At 43.6% G+C, this 20,284-nt stretch overlaps 2 protein-coding genes across 2 annotated transcripts in view; both read right to left on the bottom strand.

The window, feature by feature from the left end:
• KANK1 (KN motif and ankyrin repeat domains 1) overlaps positions 1-8,286 on the bottom strand; it is a 106,335-nt gene extending 98,049 nt beyond the window's left edge. Inside the window, exon 1 of the mRNA XM_080372225.1 lies at positions 8,180-8,286. The gene's annotated coding sequence lies outside the window, so the exon portion shown is untranslated. The remainder of the gene's footprint in view (positions 1-8,179) is intronic.
• LOC308056615 (uncharacterized protein) overlaps positions 447-20,284 on the bottom strand; it is a 35,041-nt gene continuing 15,203 nt past the window's right edge. The window contains exon 2 of the mRNA XM_080372255.1: positions 447-8,286. Coding sequence (XP_080228381.1) covers positions 8,126-8,286 — 161 coding nt within the window. The 3' untranslated portion in view covers positions 447-8,125. The remainder of the gene's footprint in view (positions 8,287-20,284) is intronic.

The following is a 20,284-nucleotide window of genomic DNA, read 5'->3' as shown; positions in this document are numbered from 1 at the left end:
TGCAATAGCTACGTCACCCTGCACTGCCTTCCCAATTTAAATCCTCCTTGTTCAAACAACTGTCCATGTGAATGCACAGGAACAAAGCTCCAGGCACGTCAGGAAACACCAGCCATGCCAGTTACAGAAACACACCAGGAAGTGTTTAAGGAAAGGTAACCTGGTATAGTTTTAACTGGGAAATGCAGCAGAAGCCCATGTGAGTTAAGTGGTAGCACTACATACATGGAGGTACTTTATGGAGCCCAGTAAAAGGAGAGACATCTACAGGCTGCTTAGTCTGCCGCGTTTCTCTGAGCAGGCTTTTTAAAAAATTCTCATCTTGCAAGGACTCATACATGCTCAACCCTTCCTGAGTTAAGGCACTCCAGCTGCAGCCAAGTTCCTGCCTGCGCCACTACAGCACGTAAGACAGCTCTTTCCTTTGCTGAATTGCTGTGAAGGATGTTCTATCACTACAGTTTAGACGTTTCTCTTTTCAGTTCCAGCTCACTTGGCACATTTAATCCCCCAAAGGAGTGAACTTCCCAGACATACAGAGACACCGTTCCTTGCACCAAGACGTACCACCTCACAACACCTTACAGGTACAGCCCAAGCCAGCTGCACCCTGAGGCTGTGCTGACCTTTAATAGCTGCATTATTACCCTGCTGCAACATTTGACAGCTGTAGAGGGATGGGACAGCAGAACAATTTATCTATTTCTAGTGTGGTTAGTCAAGAGGGTTTTGAAGATTATTTGCAGGGAAAAGACACTTCTTATCATCCAGGTTTTAACAGAGTACTTCCCTAAAGTCAACCACTGTCCTAGTTTGCAAAACTACAGATGTGGGCTTAGTGGAATACAAAGAAATCATACAAAGTAAGAATTAAAGAGTTATTATAAATTAATAAAATTAGCACTGAAAGCATGTCCCAGACCAATGTGCCTACATACATTTTTTTTTCTAATCCTATACTGCTTACAAATCAACTAAACCTTAAGAGTCTGGTTTAGTATCTTCATAAACTGAAGTAAAAAGTAGCATTTGAAGGGAAACTGCAAGAGTCTGTCAGTGGGAAGAAGGGAGAGGGGATTTAGTGGGAGACCTTAGACTCCAGAAAGATAAACCGTAAATGCAACATCTGTTACAAACCCAGAAATCCAAAAGCCCCAGGCTTAGGTGAGCTTTAAAAAAATCAGTGCTCTTAAGTTACCCCAAGGAAATGGGAGACAATTTCTTCCCTGCTCTGTCTCACACTTCCCCAAGACCTTTAGTTGTACTTTCAGCTATTTATGTAAAATATGAACTTGTTTACACTGCATGTTAGCTATTCATGATACCCTAAAAATGCTTTTCTTTTCTTACATGTCAATGGTAGTTCATTCGAAGATGATAACAAGTATCTCCATTTACATAGTATTAAAGTCTGTAATGCATTAGGAAACTTGAGATAATAGAAAACAAATTATATCCTTGGAGCTATATATTCAAAGATAATAGGAAGTACTACAATCACTGTATTTCTGCACAAGCTTGTGGTCTGCACTCCTGTATAAAGCATTACAGCATTTTTCTGTAAACGTTCAGAATATTTCAAGACTTCAGCCTTCATCTGCAAGATGTTCAGCCAATAGTTACATATCCTAGGTCACAGTTCAAGGGGACAAAATACCCTGACTTTCAGCTTCACACTACCATACCCAGCATGCCATGTCCCCATGGCATGGTGTCCAGATCATTCGGATATTTCTTATGCATTAATTTTGCTCCAGCATATTTCACCTTTTGTATTGTCCCACAGCTAGCATAAACTCTGTACCAGGTACTCTGTGTAATTCAGCTAAAAGTGTTTGTGCCCACACCTGATCCAGATCAGTTTGAAAGCACAGTAACTGTGCAACACCAAAGGCCAGAACTAGGGCATGGCTTCAGCTCCAAGATGTACTAGTGACAGCTTTGTGGGAGTTGCTCCTTTTTGTCAAAAAGGACTGAACAGAAGTCAGAAATCCTTTGGGAGCTAAGATTTATCACATACCTTACTGTTTTCCTTGCCAGATGGAAAGAACGCTTCAGCACTGCTTTTTACCCCAAACAAATCACAGCATACATGCGTACAAAGTCATCTGACTCCTACACATCCAAGACCAACCAAAACAAAAAACCATTACGTTGCACACCCTTTTTTTTCCCCTTAAGGAGAGAACAAACCACACCTAACAGGTATTAATAAAAAAACCAAACATTAGAAAACATTCTGATACAATGGGGATGCAAAAAATATATGGTAACACTAAGCAAAACTTGAATCTGTATAAAAAGGATTTACCTATCTCATATAAAAAAAAAAGTTATTCTAATCTGCCTTACAAATGGCAACCTAAATTCATTCCCAGGCAGAAAACTGACTCTGTAATTAGTGTAACTGAGTGCTAAGTAGAAGCAAATAAAAGCAGAAATGAAAACAAACATGGTAAAACAGTTAAGCAGATACTGCATATACAAAAGGGAGCACATTTGCTGATAAATTCATTTTTACAGGAAGCTTTGACCTTGATAACATTTTACATTTAAACAAAGCCTGCTATGCAACAGATATTTCTTAAATTCCCGAAGACATGTTTTCAACAGTTTTTCATGGAAAGTTTATGTACTTCACAGCATACTCTAGCTTGACAAGCTCTCCACAGGTGGGTAACAGGTATTCCATCTTCTCTCTATTTCCATTTTAATATTCTTCAACAATTCCACCCACTCACTCCTCCAACACATGCACCTCCCTGCAGCAGCCAGATTCACTTATCTGAAGAGGAATTTATATTGGCCTGAAAAAAGCACCAGCCCCCTCAACTGCAAGGACATGCCTGGATAACTTACTGAGATACGCCTTAGATACTGCGTCAAACACTTCAAAGTCAAAGATGCCCCGCACAGCACAGAAGGTAGTTACATTCCTGCTGGGAAGGAGTCATTATTTTAAAATAAATTTTAATTTGAAGGCAATGTTTCCAGTGGTAAAGACTACTTCCTGCTGAATAAGTCCTATTTTTTTTGCCAGAAAACCTTTAAGTAGTCAAAAGTGATATGCAATCTTGGTATACTTCACTGGCATAAATTCTGATAGTTGCTAAAGGAAACAACTAAGGGACTGTCTGCATGTCACAAAGCACCATGCTAATTAACCCTGCCGAGACACTAATTAATCCGGGCAGGATGCCACAGTAACATGACTACTCTGCTGCCTCGGCAGTCTCCCCATCCCGAAGTATCATGCCGCTTGGTCGCTGCCCCCCTCCCCAAGCAGTCTCTTTCAGATGAAAGCAGCATCTTCCAGCAAAGATGAATCCCCCAGGGAAGGGTGTTTCCACTCAGAAGCTGTCCTACAGCTCCTTTTTCTTTAAGTCTGTGGCCTACAGCAGACAATACAGAGCTGTACACCACACTAATTCCTAAAAAAAAGTAAAATAACTGGCTGGTATGACTGAGGATCATAGGCTCCTAGGAGGAGGAACGTAGGGAGGGTGTATGTATGGACAGATTCCTCTCCATCAGGGAAGGTTCAGGACAGCATCTCAGAGGAACTATGTGTAATAATGGTGATTAGTTCACTAATCACCTGCAGCAATTCACCCCACATTTTAATTTCTCAGCTGGTCTCAAAATAGAGCAAGAAGAGTCCCTGTAGGCTAGTGTAAATGTTTGCAAGTTAGTGGTTCTAAACAGCAGATAATGGTGTGGTTGTTAGCACATTAGAAAAAGTTAAACTGTTGCCAAAGCAACTTGCCTTTCAACATTCTGGTGATAAAGCAAGTCCTGGGCTAAAGCCAGAACACCTTATCTGCTGTACCTGATGCCACCTCTCCACACAGAGACCAGCTCTTCACGTACTGCAAATGGACTTTGAGCTTCTTGTGACTTGTTAAAATACATGCCATAAGGAATAATGTATTCAGCAGTAGCTTGAAGCATTTGTCCCAACAGGAACTGGTTTTTTGAGCTGCTGGAGAGCAAGAGGGAATGGGAACATGTGACATACAGTACAACCTGCAGCAGAACATAGCCTCATAGCCTGCCCCACAGCACAGGATGGAAAGACACAGTAGGGTCATTCACTGTGGCTCAAACAAGCCAAAGCCAGGGAAAAGTGTTTTACTGCCAAGCAGAACAATTTCAGAGTCTGAACAGCCCCTGTCCAGTCCCCTCTTCCTCCTCCCAACCAGTCCACATCTAAGAATCAGGCATTTCCAAGACAATGCTGTTCATATGGCCTCTCTCAAGAAACACAGACCTTCTGCAAAGCACATGCATTTATGCACGGGTCACTTTAGCAAGGGGACTCACATCGCTGGTGAACAGGATACACCAGAGCTCAGCTAGCACTTGGTGGGCAAGGCCAGCTTCTCACGTTTCGGTCTGTTAGCACAGGCAGAGGTTGTGGTGCAAGAAAGGGCGGCTTCACCTTGGTCCAGGGTTTGCACGAAGGGGTCAGAAACCAGTGACTGGTTTCAACAAGTAGGCCATTCCTTGCTGCAAAAGCACAGGCACAACTGTTTGCCTAGTATAAAATGCGCTGCATTGAGGCAGGGAGAAACCACATCGAATAAGCAGTGTCAAAACCTGCCTTTGAGCCTTTCATGCTCTCAGAGTGGACAAGTACTCAGGTAAGTCTGCCAGGTCCAGCACAGATGAATATAAATACCACTGTAAAAAGTATAACCATTCATTTATAAGCAATTAAATTGCATTTGTTAAGTAGGTGCTAAAGCAGCAGTTCTCAGACCCTAAGTGCATCAGCTCATGAAAAACTGAGAGGTGTCATAAAAGACACATTTGCCACTCAATCACTCTCGGACACAGTAATAAGACTTTCACAGGCATCTGGTGCACATGTAAGTTTGAGACTGACTAATAAAGGGCTTTGTCCTTCAATACATTTTTTTTTGACCCAAAGGCTGAGAGTGAAATGTACATAATGAAAGTAACAATCTAGGTAAATGCTTCAGTCTCAAAATACAAAAGTCAGCTGTGACAAAACAGTACAACCCAGCAAGCCACACAAACAGATGTGCTGAATCTTGACACCTTTAGCTGTCAAGTCAGGTGAGACTGACTTACCATTCACTGTACCCTCAGAGGCCAGATACACCTCCCACTCCCTCCTCCAGTACCTTCCCTATACAAACTATGGAGTCCACCACGGGCTTTCTGAACAGAAATCTTTGCTTGGTAGGACAAACAGTGCCATAACACAATCACCACTGCAATGGAGGTCTTCAGCTGGCAGAGCCATCTGACCTTTAACTAGAAAGGGGCAAACTTCTGAACAAACAGCACAAATATCCACACTAACAACTAAGGCTGCTGCCATAGATGAAGTTTCACTGACAGTGCTAGAGCTAATCCAGTGCTTTCTTTTATTCCGTCTGCACAGAAATCACTGTGCATGTAATTCATTGCCCATACATAGGGACTTCATGTCCAGAGAGTAAGAGGTGGCAAAGTCACTATCACACCCAAGATTTGTTTCCAGGCATTTTTTTCCCCTTTTTCACGTGTCCCCTCCTGCAGGCAGATCTAACCCTTTGTTCCTGTCTACACGACCAAGCTACTAAAACCCAGCCCAGATTTAAAACCATAATGTATTTCCTAGGGCTCTAAGGCAAGATGGGCTTTACCAGGCCAGTTTAGTTGAGATACTTGTTATTAGGCAAGGAATGGAGCAAGAAGGTGATGTCACAACTGAAGCAATGATGTGAAGTTACCTAAGAGTGGTTCAAGAAAAGGAAAACTGGGGAGACCCTCAGCTACAGAGCATCTTCATTTAACTCTTCTCAATACACCAGTTATAACCTGTACTACATCCCTTATGCAGTTATATCCTTTGCTTGTTCACATTACCATACTGTGAAATGCTTCTGACAAGCAACAACACATGATAAATCTGTGTTTGCCTCCTTAAGGACGGCAGAGATTAGGAAAGGGCATGAAGGTCATTCATTTGTCTTGCAATGAAAAGGAACCGGAAGGTGGAGAATGAAGCTGAAAGGGACCATAAAGCAGTATCTTGCTTGCCTGATTCCTAGGTCAGATGACCTCTCACCTGCCTGTGGGACACAGGCTGCTCCTGATGCCACCTGCTTATTCTTCTGGTCCTATCTGAGCTGCAAGAGCAGAAGAAGGGAGGGAAAGGGGCCTGCCAGCTTTTAAGAGGCAGAAGATGCTTCACTAAGGAATCTTAACCTTCAACATTAAGTTAATGGTGATCATCTCTGTATCTTTATCTCCAGAAACAGCAGCTCAGAAACCAGTAACCTTGATGGACCTCAAAAATTCTTAATTGCTAGATTTCAAGTGACAAAAGCAAACCTCTAAAAACATTGCTGTTTCTTTGTGCTGTTTTCCTTTCCTCATAGGAAAGCTTGGACTTCCCATCTGTGTGTTGCCTAGCTGCCTTTGGGATTTTCAAACTCATCTTACCACCATCTTCTTAGTGATATTCCAGAGCTTATATTTCTAAGGGATGTGATTTTTGGAAGGGCTACAGTAGACCAGCCTTTAGCACTGTTTGGGAATGACCCTCAATGCCCATCACACACTCCTGTAACAGCTCTGAGAAATTTCTGATATTGAACCAAGATGAAGATAAGCCTCTGTCATATTTTCAGCTTAAAGCTTTGAAAACCCAATGAATTTATGACCCCAGGCTACACAGTGCGATTAAGTGGTATGCTCCTTGCTACAGCAGGTTACAATGAGAGGGATCCTCAAAAGTGTAAACAGTCATATATCACTGAGGAGCACTGTCACGGCAATGCTGTCTCCCCTGTGCAAAAGGAAAAAAAAGAAAGGAAATGTGAGAGCTGTCTCATCGGACGTTCCGAGTCAATGACCTGAACAAGAAAAGCTACAAATAAAGATATTCTGAATAACGACTCTATGTCCTTACACCTTCAAGAGCACCCCATGTCCTAGACACGATGATTCATTTTGGACAAGGGGTGGTAGACAAAAATGAGCATTTCCAGGCATTCAGTGACAAGGAAGGTTAAGCAAACAAGCATGTGGCCTCCAATGGAAAGGACAGATTATTCTCCAGAGTCACACCACTAGCTCTTAAGAGAACAGCTTTCCTCAATTACCTTTCAAGCCCTATCACTCCAAGACATTTGTCTGTGTCCCTCAGAAACAGAGTAGGACAGTAGCTGGTCCTAGCATAAGCAAGAAAGACCAGCAATGGGAGGACAAGTGTGAGACGTGATGGTGGTCAGGATGTTCTTCTCTGTTGAAAGTGTTACCATGGCTAGCATATTCAGCAACAGCACAGATTAGAAACTCCACAAAAGAAGGCATGCACAAATGGCAATATTCTGTCCCTTCTGCCAAAAAATATACAGGGAGACTGCCATTACAGCAATAGTATTCTGTCTCTCTCTATATGTGTGCATACAGAAAACATGCACACACACAGAGAGACACTAAACACCAGATTTTCAGGCTCCGGTTCATGGACTTTAAGGTTGTAACCTAACAATCTTATCTTTCAAACTAGACTAGGGGAAAACAAACATGTGAACTGTGTTCTTTTCAACACGTTTCCCTCAAACAGCCAAACGAATAATACAAAATTGCAAATATCCCCCCTACCCACACAATACATAAAATGTGAAGGTCACAGCTCAAAGCAAGCTTAAACGATTCCGCCTGAGAAGTTGCAGGCACTCCTTTGCAAGCACAGCCAGCAGAAGGCAGGGGAGGGAGAGGACAGGGGGGAAAAGCAGATGAAAAAGCCAGTGCAAGCTTTGCAACACTGCTTTATCATATCAGTGTGAAGTGTCAGCATGCTTGTGGGTACTAGGGTTCACCGCAATTGAAAAATTGGCGACTTAACCATCATCCCACCACAGCTTCTGCCCAGCAGACTTTGATTGTGCAGGACTATCTGGGTTATTGCAGCAGTTTCCAAACAGTTTGTCCACCAGAAAATGATACCAGTAGAAAGATTTCATACACACACACACAAATGCTCTGTAATAATACTTCTGACATTCAAAAATAAATCACTACTTAAAGCCACATGTAAGTAGTCCATTGGACTAACACCGAAACCTACTCAGTGACACAAACTAGACCAGATTTCACTTACTTAATGAAAAAGAAAGAAAGAAAGAAAGAAAGAAAAAAAAAAGACTAAACTTACAGAGCTGTTAGTCCACGGTTTCTCTCTAGCACACCCGTTTGTCATTGAACTGCAGTGCCTGAAACAGTAACTTGACCTCTCTGGGAAGGTGGGCAGTATTACACAAGCTGAAACATTAGAAACATGCATAATTATGCTGGGTATTTGCCACACATTCTTTCATCCATGAACCAATATTAATAGAAAACTCACGCTGACACTCCAGGCTTAGATTATGTCCAAACCATCAATTAAAATGATTTTTCATGAGGCCCTGACAGAATAAATTTTTTTTAGGGCAGGGCAAATTTTCTTTGGATTTAAGCTGTGCATATGTTACAAAGACACAATGACAGTGCTGCCAGCTCAAAGTCAAGACAACAGTGGGCTGTACCAGGGATTTTCAGCTTTCTTCCCCAGCACTGACAATGTAGCATCACTTTATTCTCCCACTCCACGCGCCTATTGCGCCCATTCATGCAGCACTTCCAAGGATGCCTGCCAGGGCACCAGCTGCATTTCTTCACTCATCATCCACCTGCTCCTGCATGGTAACACCTCTTACACACCTGTGCAGTGCCTGCCTGCTTCTCACCACAACTGCACACCTGTCAGACCAAGGCCCTTTAGCAGAAGCAGTCCATCCACAGGGACTGGCTGGGATGAAAACACCACTGGAAGGCCGAACCGGGCAGGTAAGTGAAGAGATCATGCTTGCTCCTAGCTGCACTAGCAACCACAGCTCACATCACAGCCGCTTATGCTTATGGCAATATCCCCTCGACATCAAGCAGAGTGCCCTCTGTATGTAGTCTTCCCCTCAAGGAAAGTAGCATTCACCTTTGGAGTTTTGGGTGGCAGAACCAGAAGGCAATAGAATACCATAAGCCGATATTCACAGCTGGGACCTAACAAAACACACAACGCTTAAAACTTCTAAAGCTAGCAGACAACAAAAATGCAATTTTTTAATAGGGAGAAAATGCAGTTCACAAAGACAGAAGAATTATGTACATGTGTCCAACTACCCTTGTCCTATGACATGAAGTTCTCCTATTCCTGGAACTCAAGACCTAGCCACACTTCTGACCAAGTGAGATGCAGCAACATTGATAGTTGCCGTGACCCCAGTTGCCCCTCAACTTAGTCTGATGCCAACAGCCACATGTTGCTGTTTTGGGCAACTAACTTGGCTGTCCCCTTTCCACAATGAAACTCTTCCAGTGTTCTTGATTCAGCCCATTTCACTCCTGGTGCTTGCCACCAATAGATGTGGAATACATATTTATTTCATCTAATTTCCAATGCACACAACTGGAACACTGTTCCAGGGGAGACACGTGAATAAATCTAATAATAATAACATAAGAACGATTATAATGATTTTGTACTTCAAGCAGCCCAGCCCCCTCCACCTCTTCCCTTTCATTATATACCTTTCAAAACCTTTGAAGATCATGGTAACGCATATAGTGAAGGACCTCTCAATACATGTACGTCAGATATTGCAGTTTCCAAAAATCTGTGCTTCCCATTTATGCAGGACTACCATATATGTCAGGGAACAGGAGTTGCCACGAAGACCACATGTGAAAACTTAAGAACATTTTTTTTCTACATGTATCTGATGTCTCAAGGTACAAAAACTGGTCAGTGTTAAGTTAATAGGATAATATAAGCAGAACTTGTTGGACATTTTTTGTTAGCTTTAAACCTACTTTTGCAAGTAGTAGTTTATTCAGAGGTTAAAGCCTGCACACTTTCTTACACACTTCTGAAAACTGCAGGCAGCTTTATTTTGAAGTTTCTCTCCCTCTTCTATATAACCTAAAATTCAATTAAAAGATGACAGAGCAACCCTCTTAAGTCTTACCCAAAGTATCTATTCAAAATGTCTGAGCTATGTGATGAAAATGCTTTAAGTGAAACAAAAGTTATTTGTGGTGAAAAAAGAGAAAAACTGATGTGCATTTCTGTACAGAAACTGCTGTAGACCAAAGATCTGAGTTTGTATCAAATCCTGGTAGGAATAATAGAATTGCCACTATTTAAGAGCAGGAATTTCTCAAATCTTTTTCAGCATTTGCTTTTCCAGTAAACACAACTGAAAAGTCAACACTATAGTTTTAAGATTCTGATTTAGAAGTGGTTTGATTAACAACCTCCCCCAAGTCTTCCCCATTTTCCTGGGAAAGAGTTGTTAGAGCACAGAGCTAATTAGGGCTTGTCAGTTAGGCTCCTTCTCCTGCTTTTTTCAGAAAACCTAGACAAATAATTTATCCGTGGATAGACCTGGGGGCCTTTCACAAATATTTTGTATTCCACTGCAAGCTTAGGCACATTACACAAACATCTGGAGTACCCACTAGAAATGTGAACACCTCCCCTCTGCCCTGCAGGGGGTGTCTTCATGACACTTTCATCAACATTGATGGAAAGAAAAAAAATATTATCGAGGGCTTCCATCCAAAGAAAAGTTATAATCTATAGCTTGTCTATACATACATCAGGGTTTGGGGGGAAAAAGGGAGGAGGGGGATTCAGGTGCATAAAGAAGTTTTCCAATCATCCTCTCAGAAGTTAAGCGCTGATAAGAAAGAAAGTCCCTTGTATCATTAAATGATAAGAGACTGTTTCCAGAAGAGTTGGTGACTAGACAGCTCTGGGGGGAAACAGCAGTGAGAATCGGGTATGGTCATCTTTTCCCTGGAGGTGCAGCCCAGCTTAGAAGTGCTCTGAGCATCCAGAGCTTAAAAGACAATGCCAAGTCATCCTGGTGTACTCTGACACCCGTGCAGACTGAGAGCCTAGAGAAAACCACAGACACTACAAAACATGGGCACCTACAAAAGCTCCCAGCTGTGTTGACCATGCCAGGGCCCATAACTAATAAACCAGTTGCTCACAGTGAGCAGATACTTTGATACATTTCACGGCATGGCTGGATTGGAGCCAAGGAGCTACTTGCTGCGTGACCCAAGCTACAAGCAGGGAAAGGCTCACAGTTCTCCAGGACACTTTCCCCAAAGTCCTAAAACGGCATCATCTGCAGCTTCATCTTAGACTGCAAAGGTGCATGCAGAATTGCAGCTATCACACCTAACCACTGAGCAATTTTTAATGTATTTATTTTTTGAACCTGTAGAGAAGCTGTACGTCACTGTGCATTTCAGCAACTGCCTAACAGATGCATCGTAGTTACTTCAAAACATTCCCTTCAGAAAGGCAAGAAAAAGTCTTCCTCTTTGCTGCTGCGCTGCAGGAGAGCACTGAAAGCTTCTGGTGAGACAAAAGCAATAGCAGACGACCAGTGTGATAAACCATGTGATTGTTACTCAGGAATAAAAAGTAAATGATAGTTTAAAAATACACAAAATCCATGCATATGTTAAACACGAAAGAAATTGTCCTCAAGGGCTAGATGCTCTGAGATCACATTTCAAAGCGATGTGGTATCGTTCTGTTAATCTTTTTGGAAAACCAACATGGATATTCTGCTTCAGTGTGATTAACAGAGGAATTCCAGCCTCTCATTGTGACCTTTCACAGAAACCTCAGGGGTCAAAAGTGGCAGCTTGTATGTGTCCTGCTACAATGCTAATGTACCCGTACTATCAACAAAAGCCTGCTGTAATAATACAGCCAACAAGTTTTGGGGGAGGGCAAGGGAGATCTACATATACACACTCTAAGATTGTCACAAAACAGCTTCTACAAACCATAAGTGAAAAGTTGTTCTTCTGAAGGGATTTGCAGACTTTTCATTTTTGCTATGCAGCTGGAAAAAAAGTTTACAGATTTACTTCCATGTTTTATTCTCAACAAACACCCATACCCTATCAAAACAGTAACAAATACAAGACTGCTGCAATGGTCAATGAATAAAACGAAGCCAAGGGAAAGGCTCCTTGCTCCCACGGTGAAGTGCCAGGCAGAGAGGGAGGGTCTGGAGGAAAGGTGTCAAGTTTTTCCCCTCGTTTCAGCCACACCACAGTAAATCCTCGGTGAAACCCGATGAGCACAAGCAAACCTGCAGCCTGCCGTGACAGCGCTGCCTGCTTCTTGCCCTTCACACCCAAGTGGCCGTGCCCTCCTCCCCCAGCACCTCTCAGCAGTGACCCGACAGGGACGGCTCCAGGCGAAGGGAGGAACGGCGACAGGCAAGGAGGCAACGGCAACTGCCCCGCTCTGCAAAGCCCCTGGGCTCCATCAGAACAGCCGGTGAAAATTTAAACTGAACCCCACTCTGCATGCTCGGCATAAACAGTCTCAGGGTGGCCAGCATCAAGCCGTGGAAAGAGATCATCAGATGAGGTCTTTCCCTCCTCATTCTTACCCTTTGCAATGTGAGAAGAGTGAAAGAGGACACCAGCTCGGGAGAAGGTTGCTAATTAATTCCTCCTCATCCAGGCACTATGGAGCTTCTAGCTGCAAAGTACCTGCTTATCTAGAAGCAGGCACTTGATAGCATTTTAAGAGGCTTGATTCGTTCTGAAAAATGCCATCAAGAAGAGACACAATCATCTCACAAGACCAGTTCCTAACATTTTCTCTATAAGCAGGGAGAAAAGATGAAAGAAAAGCGGCATCATTCTTGCCTATGTTATTTAAAGCCTGGCTAATCTTCAGAGCACCAACTTACATTGCACAGCAATTTTGATGAGAGGTCAGCATGCCACAGCCATAGATGCTTTCAAAAGGATGACTTCATGTGAGGAAGAGTCCTCACATCACATCTTAGGTGAACAAGTTTCCCTGAAATAAACTATCTCTGAACGTTGCAACAGGGTAGAAACATCTTGCTGCAAGGGTAAAACCAGAATGCAGACTGCAGGTGACATGCCAGTTTAAGACACAGGCAGCTAAAGCACTTGTAAAGCTAAGGAAGCAGGATGCTTAGGTGCTCAGTTAACCTGTGTCAAAGGCTATAAAAAGCTCTTTGGAAACAGCACTGAGACAAGAGATGAGTCAGACAAAGGAGTAATGGAAAAAAAACAACAGACCCCACAAAGAGAGATTTCATCACACTTTAACACTGAAGATCAAGGCTTCAGCGATGAGCCATAGTTTGTTTGCCTAGCAAGGCTGCTGTTAGTACTATCAAAATACTAACAAGAGCAGTCCTGACAGCAAGAATTAAACTCTTGGCTGTCAGTAGGCAGATACAACCGTAAGTCAAGTCTCTCATCTGAAACACCTGCAGCTCAAGCATAGCCTTTTGGAGTGCCACAGGGACATCACAGTCATTAAAACTTCCAAGAACAAATCCACCTGCAAGCAGAAAGACTCAATAATCCAAACACTTTCATCCTTCTCATTATTTATGACTGATGTCCCTCACTTTAGACAGAACACAGAGTACAGAGTTATTTAAATCAGTATTTTGGGTTTGGTTTTTTTTTTTTTTTGGCAAGGCAGCACAAGCCATAAACTTCTGCAACATCCAAAGCAGCTCTAATCCCATCACCTTTTTCCAATTATGTTTAAATGCTCCCAGCACCGTTTCTCTTCACTATCTGCTTCTACCCAGGACAAAGTGGGAGCACCAAAACACCTCTTCACGCTGCATGGGTACAAGCGGGCAACAGGCTAAGTGGACAAACAGAAATGGAAAGGATTTTTTTTTTTTTTTTTTTTTTTACTGTGTTACTACTTCCTGGGCACACAGAGTGCATGTTGAATACACAGCAGATGTGCAGCCTAGCCACCTGTGTTTCTCACATCAATTTTTCATCCCTTTGTCCCCATCCTGAAATTGCTTTTCTTTCTACTCACTCAGCAATCTCAGTCGCATATTTTCCCTTGAAAGAGGGATTATAGTTTCTGGCCTTACCACAGCACACAAACTTCACTGAAATCTGAGAAGCAAGAATGTTTTACTTCGTTTGAATCTGAAGACACCTGCAGTTCAATCTCAGGTGTGCAATTCAGAGCCAACAGCAAAAGAATGGAAATGTCAAGGACCAGATACTTTTTTTAACATACCAGATTTTGCTCTGGGCAAACAATGGGATTATTGTTTGTTTCGGGGTTGTTTTTTGATGGGTTTTTTTTGTTTGGCTTGGGGTTTTTGTTGTTGTTTGGTGTTTTGTTGTTTTTTTTTTAAGCAGAAATTCTCCACTGTAGGATAATCAGTTCCCATGTACAAGCTTCTCCCTAATGAGCTGACTGGCTTTAAGCCCTTCTTTGGACAGGTAACCTGGAAAAGGTCAGCCAGAGGACCCTGAAGATGCAGACAGGCTGGATCAGGAATGCTGGCAGCCAGAACCCAGGCTGGGTATCAGGAATTATGCAGCTATCCTCTGGGTGATTACTGCGCGCTTCACACCAATGCTACCAGATCTGAAGAACAGTACAGAGAACAAAACACAGAGCAATACATTTCCTACTAAACCTTGTTTCTCCTTCTCAAAAGCAATAAAATCCCCTTGAGTGTAGAAGTGAGGGCAAGTCCTTCCCTGCTTGTGATAAACTCATTTGTGCCCCTTCACTCCCTTTCACACCATGTACATCTCTATATGGCTTCCCCAGGATGACTCTGTTACTGATTAACAGCTCACTTCAAGTCTTTTCTGTGTGCCTCAATCAACTCTGCTCCTATCAGTCAGGCATCCTGACACCATTCCTTTCTTATAACCTTGCCCTCAGGCGTACCAGACAAATACTAACTCAATAGTCCAGAGTTCAGCTTTAACCAGCAATCTTATTCCTCCCTCCCAAGAGCATAAGCCCCACCTGCTTGCAACTATGCAGTCCTAAAGCACAAGCCTTTCACATCCCAAAAGGCCCTGCAGGCAGCAGGGCAGGGTTCTGGTCTTGCTGCCATCCCAGATTTCCATGCATGAAGAGACTAAGAAGTCCATGCGAGTCAAGAAGAGGTGTCCTGTCAAGGAGTGATTAGCCACTCCAGTACCTGCAGATACAGGCTGGACCACCATGCAGTATGTCACCTATTTGCTTCTGGAAAGCCCAGGAACAGTGTATGTGTGTACAGGGAGGGGAGTTACTTCAGGATGACTGACAAACATGGAGCTTCAAATCAAGAGACCAGTGGAAAAACAAGGAACTTCAGTTTTGAATGTATTTCACCCAGATAAAATGTATTTTTTAAAGAAAAAAGTCCCCCTTTTCCTACATACTGAAGGCAAGGTGTCAGTCTTTCATAAATACCAGGCCTGCTATCTTGAATAGTCATCTAGAGCTATGTCCTGGCATGGACAAAAGGCACCATCCTCCAGCAAGCTGTGCTGTTAACAGCTGCTGAAAGGTGATCTTATCCCACCAGTACCACACCACCTTCCACCCCGCCCCGCCCCCCCAACCACCTTCTCCCCAGGCACCCACACGACCTCGTTCAGCTTCATTTGCTCCCAGCACACAGCCTCTAACCGAAGACCACCTCCACCTGTGCCTGCAGCTCAGGCTTCTACCAGCACTGCCTGCACGCAACAGCACGCACACACCTGCCCCTACAGCAACACCCTACCTGCCTCCCCGGGAAAGAGGGAATCCCAAGCACAGGACCTCACCCCCTCTCTCACTTTTCTTCCACACTGCGGTATCTTAATAAAACATTTTACAAATGCATGCACACACACACAAGCTGTGCAAACTGCAAAGTCCTGCCCAGGCGTCTTAACCTACCACGTATTTGCATTGCACAATGAGCACTCCCAAACCCAGCCGTTGGCACAAGCCCCGAGAGCTGTGCAGGGGTGAAGTCACATCTTCACAGCCTCACAAAGCCTCCAAAGGCGGAGGCAGTGCCAAGTGACATGTAACTGTCTTTCAGAAATGGGGCAGAAGATGAGGCACAGAGACAAGTCACTGCCAACACTGGAAACTTGTTTGCTGGTTTAAGAGTTGTATCCAGAAATAAGCTAGAAGACCTTCTGCCCATCTGCATGCAACTACCGGCACACCTGGTCTTACTTCCAAATGCGATCTCTAAATCTATGCAGGCTGCTCGATGAAATTAGTTGTACTACGATGCCCAGTATTATCTGGATGACAGCCAGAAATCACTCCTGTGCCAGGAGCACTAGTAGTCCCTATAAATATCAGGCAATATCTATGTCATCTATGTCAGACCTGCGGTTTGGCAAAAAAATTAAAAAATTTAGTTCACCAAAAAGCACTTTGATACTCCGACAAATAATTTCCTGATTCAAGTAGAAACAACACAAAGGACTTTGTACACCAGCTGTCACCTTTGTGTTGTGAGCTGGCATTAAATCCCACACAGACAGGAAAGATTTAGGTGGTGGGAGGGGAGCAAATGGTCTATTTGCATTCACAGCATGTGAGAAGTTCCCTCTGGAGAAGCGATTCCTTCTCTTTGCTGCCTATCTGATGCAAGCTGACATAACAGGGATCCACCAAAACTCATGTACAGGATAGCAGCTGCAGAACACTGCGATAGCACTGAAGTACAGCAAAACACCTGTTGGATGTACTACAGCTGGAGGGCTGAAAGGAGATTTTTTTCTTTGCTTTGCTCTCTAAAGGATGCTTAGACACTGACAGATCTCCAGATGCAATGACCCCTTTGCAAGCTTTGGGCCCGAGCTGAGCGAGAGAAACAAGAAGTGAGCTTAAGAAAGATCTGAGACAGCAGCTGGGAAAAGTGAAGGCAGAGCTGAGGTTTAATCGCTGTCTCTTGTCCTGTTTAAAATGAAGCATTCATACACTCACTTGCAACCCAAAAAAGCCTCACAAAAACCCGATGCTAGCAGACTGTTTTCAACATCCTCCCTCAGATATTCTCTCAGTACAGATACATTCGTATTTTCCTGTGTTTCTACTAGCAAATGTAGCGCTTGGCAATTAAAAAGAAATGCAGCTTGGGCAGAAGTGATTAGAATCGTAACTTGCTACATAGTTCTGGTATGACTAACTCCTAATTAAAAAAAAATATTAATGCAAGGTGTCGAAAGAAACAGTCCACAGAACTAACTAGTTTCCTCTAGTCCCCATCCTCATTTTAACTGATGTATTTTATTACCAGGCTTTGAGAAATCTCATTGAATGTACAGGCCATAATAGACAAGCCAAAAGGAAGTGACTGACTAACCCCTGAGATGCTCTTTATGTTTATTAACTTATTACTATAACTAGCATAAAAATGAACTCCTCAAACTTCTTGTGATGGATTTCTATTATTTCCCATTAAAACAAGTTTTGGTGGCCAGGCAACTCTCAGATGTGCTGTGCTGCTTGACCTGCCACCTGCCTAGTTCCAACTGGATCAGCGTCTTCAAACATCAAACGTAGCAGCACAAAGGGATCAACTTGATAAAACTCATGCCTGGCACTTTGAACTGCCTAACACCAGATCCAGAGCTGACATCACTCCAAGTTTCTCATGGGGCTCTGTTGTTATGCAAATGATGTACAACCCCCAGACACAAAAAAGTCATTAAACTGGGATTAGGAGTTATAATTAACAGGCAACTTGAAGGAAAAATCAGGGTTAAAAGGAACACCAAAGAAAGATGTACAAAGAAGAAAGTAGGAAACTGCTGTCTACAATTACACTTGAGCAAATGCAAAGAGGCACGGGTAGGAGGACAGCATGGCTCTGCGGCAGGCAGCCTCTGCCACAGGCTCAGCCTTTCCTTCCCAGTGCAAGGTGTGCACCCACGTCACCCTTCTCCCCCCATAAGCCTGACTTTCCCATGCAGCTCTGTCCATGGGCTGAGAGCACCAGCAGCATTTTGACTTTGCAGCCTTCTGCCCAGCTTGCCAGTCACACGGGTTGGCAGACAAGGCTAGTGACAGCAACAAGCCAGCTCTGTGTTCAACCTGGAGCCAAGGCCAGCCCACGTCCAGTCAAGCTCCTAGCAGGTCCCCAGCTGCTGACCAAACAGGGAATTGAGCAAACTGGGCAAGAGCAAAGGAAACACTCACATGGTATTAGGTCAGGAGTTAAAATATCTCAGTGACCTGCAACTTCCATCACAAACGGGACTGATGAATGCCAGAGCCACGAAGAAGAGAAACTCAGCTACAAAAAAACCATCCAGCCTCTGCTGCAATTTCTGGCACTCCAGATATCCAGCAAGACAAAAGTAAGAAGGGTCTCCTCCCTTCAGACAGAAATTAAAACACGACTTGAAATGAAGTTTTCCAGAAACAATCAAGGAAATGGATGGAGCTAGTGGAAGTTCCTAGATCACAGAAAAGCTCAGCATCTCAGTCTAGCAAGACTAAAATTATTCCTTTTTCATGACAAGAAAGATAATAGGAGCTTCTTTGCCTGTAATTCCATCATCAGCTTCAGCGTCAGCACTGACCATCATTCAGCTCACCCAACTTCGCTCCCAATCGGGCTGTCCAAGATGAATTACAAGCCAGTCATGGAGCACAATAGCTTTTTCCACAGTAATGAAACATAATTCATACAGGAATGTACAACACTGTTTGTGGCTATTCTTCACCCAGAATGTAAGCAGCCTTGTAACAACCATCTCTCAGTTAACAGGTTAACAGCAAAAGGAAATCAAAAGGTCAGTCCAGAAAAAAACATGCATAAATCAGGCTAGAAGAGTGTTCACAGCTAAGAAAACACCAGATTCCTGCAGTAAGAGCTTAAGAGAGCAGCTGGCAGAGAAAGCACATGCTTTGTGACACAGGCTCAGTTGGTCACAGCCCATGGACAGAGGAGAGGGCAGCGAAGGGGCCAGTCCACATCCCACACTACACACCCAGCTGCAAAAAAAAAAAAAAAAAAAAAAAAAAGGCTAGAGAGTACTCACAAAAGCACCTGTGGCACCTCAAAGCATTTGTGTGTTATGTAACCCCTGGCCACTACGTGGTTTATTCCAGGTTGGATTCTGCTGTGTTTCTGAGAAGATGGCAAAAACACAAGTTCTCAGACATGCATGGACAAGACAAGGTTCAGGGCAACGTTCCATGCCAGGAAAAGTTTCCGCTCTGCAAACTGCCATTAAATAGTACGTGTATCTTTTATTAGATACACATAAATTTTCTTTGCAGTGCTGAAGCTTGAACTTGGCACCAAGAATAGCCCAGTATTCCTTCTTTTTCCATTTCCAAAGCAGAACATCTTGCAAGACTGCAGCAGTCTGGAAAGTCATGGTAGTTGCCCACTGCTGCTGCGTTACAGTGAGAGGCAGCTATGTCTTCCCCCCTGCCCTGCTCTGCAATAAGGGGAAAAGGAAAAAAGGAATTGCACAGCTGGCCCATCACTAGTGCTCCTGTAGCAGCCCCTTGAGATAAAAGTTCAAAACTAGAAGAAATGTGATGACAGGCTGAAAATGTGAAGGCAAGGACAGTTTCTCAAGAAAAGTTTTTACTTGCCAGATTAGACAGAGGAGCCTGAATTCTGCCAGGCACAGCTCTTTCCCTTCCCCCCCCCCCCCCCCCCCCTTTTTTTTTCCCCCATTTTCTTCTTGTTACTCCTCCTTTTCTGTATTATCTTAGAGACTTTGGATAAACAGAGTGAGCATTCAGGGGCAGGGTGAAAGAGGAGGAGCAGGCATGACTTGATGGGCAGCGAACAAAGCATGTGCTACATTGAAAAGTTACAGGAAATAAAAGGAGTCCAGAGAGCTGAGACTGAGAAATAACAAAAGCATGAGAACAGCCAAGATGAGAGATGCTTCACAGACACGTCTGGGCAAATGTTCAAGGCCACAAGGTGAAATAACCAGAAGCCAGGAGTTACCCCTTTGTACTGCAATAAGAACTACCCTGAACATCCCCTGGGTGGGACCCACAGGCAACACACACAACTTCCACCCCAGCAACTGGTGGGAAGCTGGGAGAAACCACTTGTGTTAGACATCCAGGCCTCCCCTAATCCTTCTTAATCAATAGGCAGCTGGTAATCAACCTGGCTTAAGTGGTCAAGATGAGGCAATGGGCACAGATGGGACAATGAACTCACAAGCTTAAGTCAGGAGGGTGGTCTGCTGGCCTGGACCAGTTAGAGCAATGCATAAACCAGAGATGTGTTTAACCTCCAGTATCAAAACCGGTATTTCTAGGAGGGGTATTTAAGAAGCCTCTTATCCCTGCAGTGCAGTCAGAAGCTTACTGACAACTCTCCAGAACTATTGTCCTAATTCTCCAGAACCACCAGGAAATTTATTTCAATTTTTC

Source organism: Falco punctatus, assembly GCF_963210335.1.
Source record: "Falco punctatus genome assembly, chromosome: Z".
In the NCBI taxonomy this organism is placed as follows: domain Eukaryota; kingdom Metazoa; phylum Chordata; class Aves; order Falconiformes; family Falconidae; genus Falco; species Falco punctatus.
The sequence above is the reverse complement of the archived record's forward strand: the minus strand, read 5'-3'. Positions and strand labels throughout refer to the sequence as shown.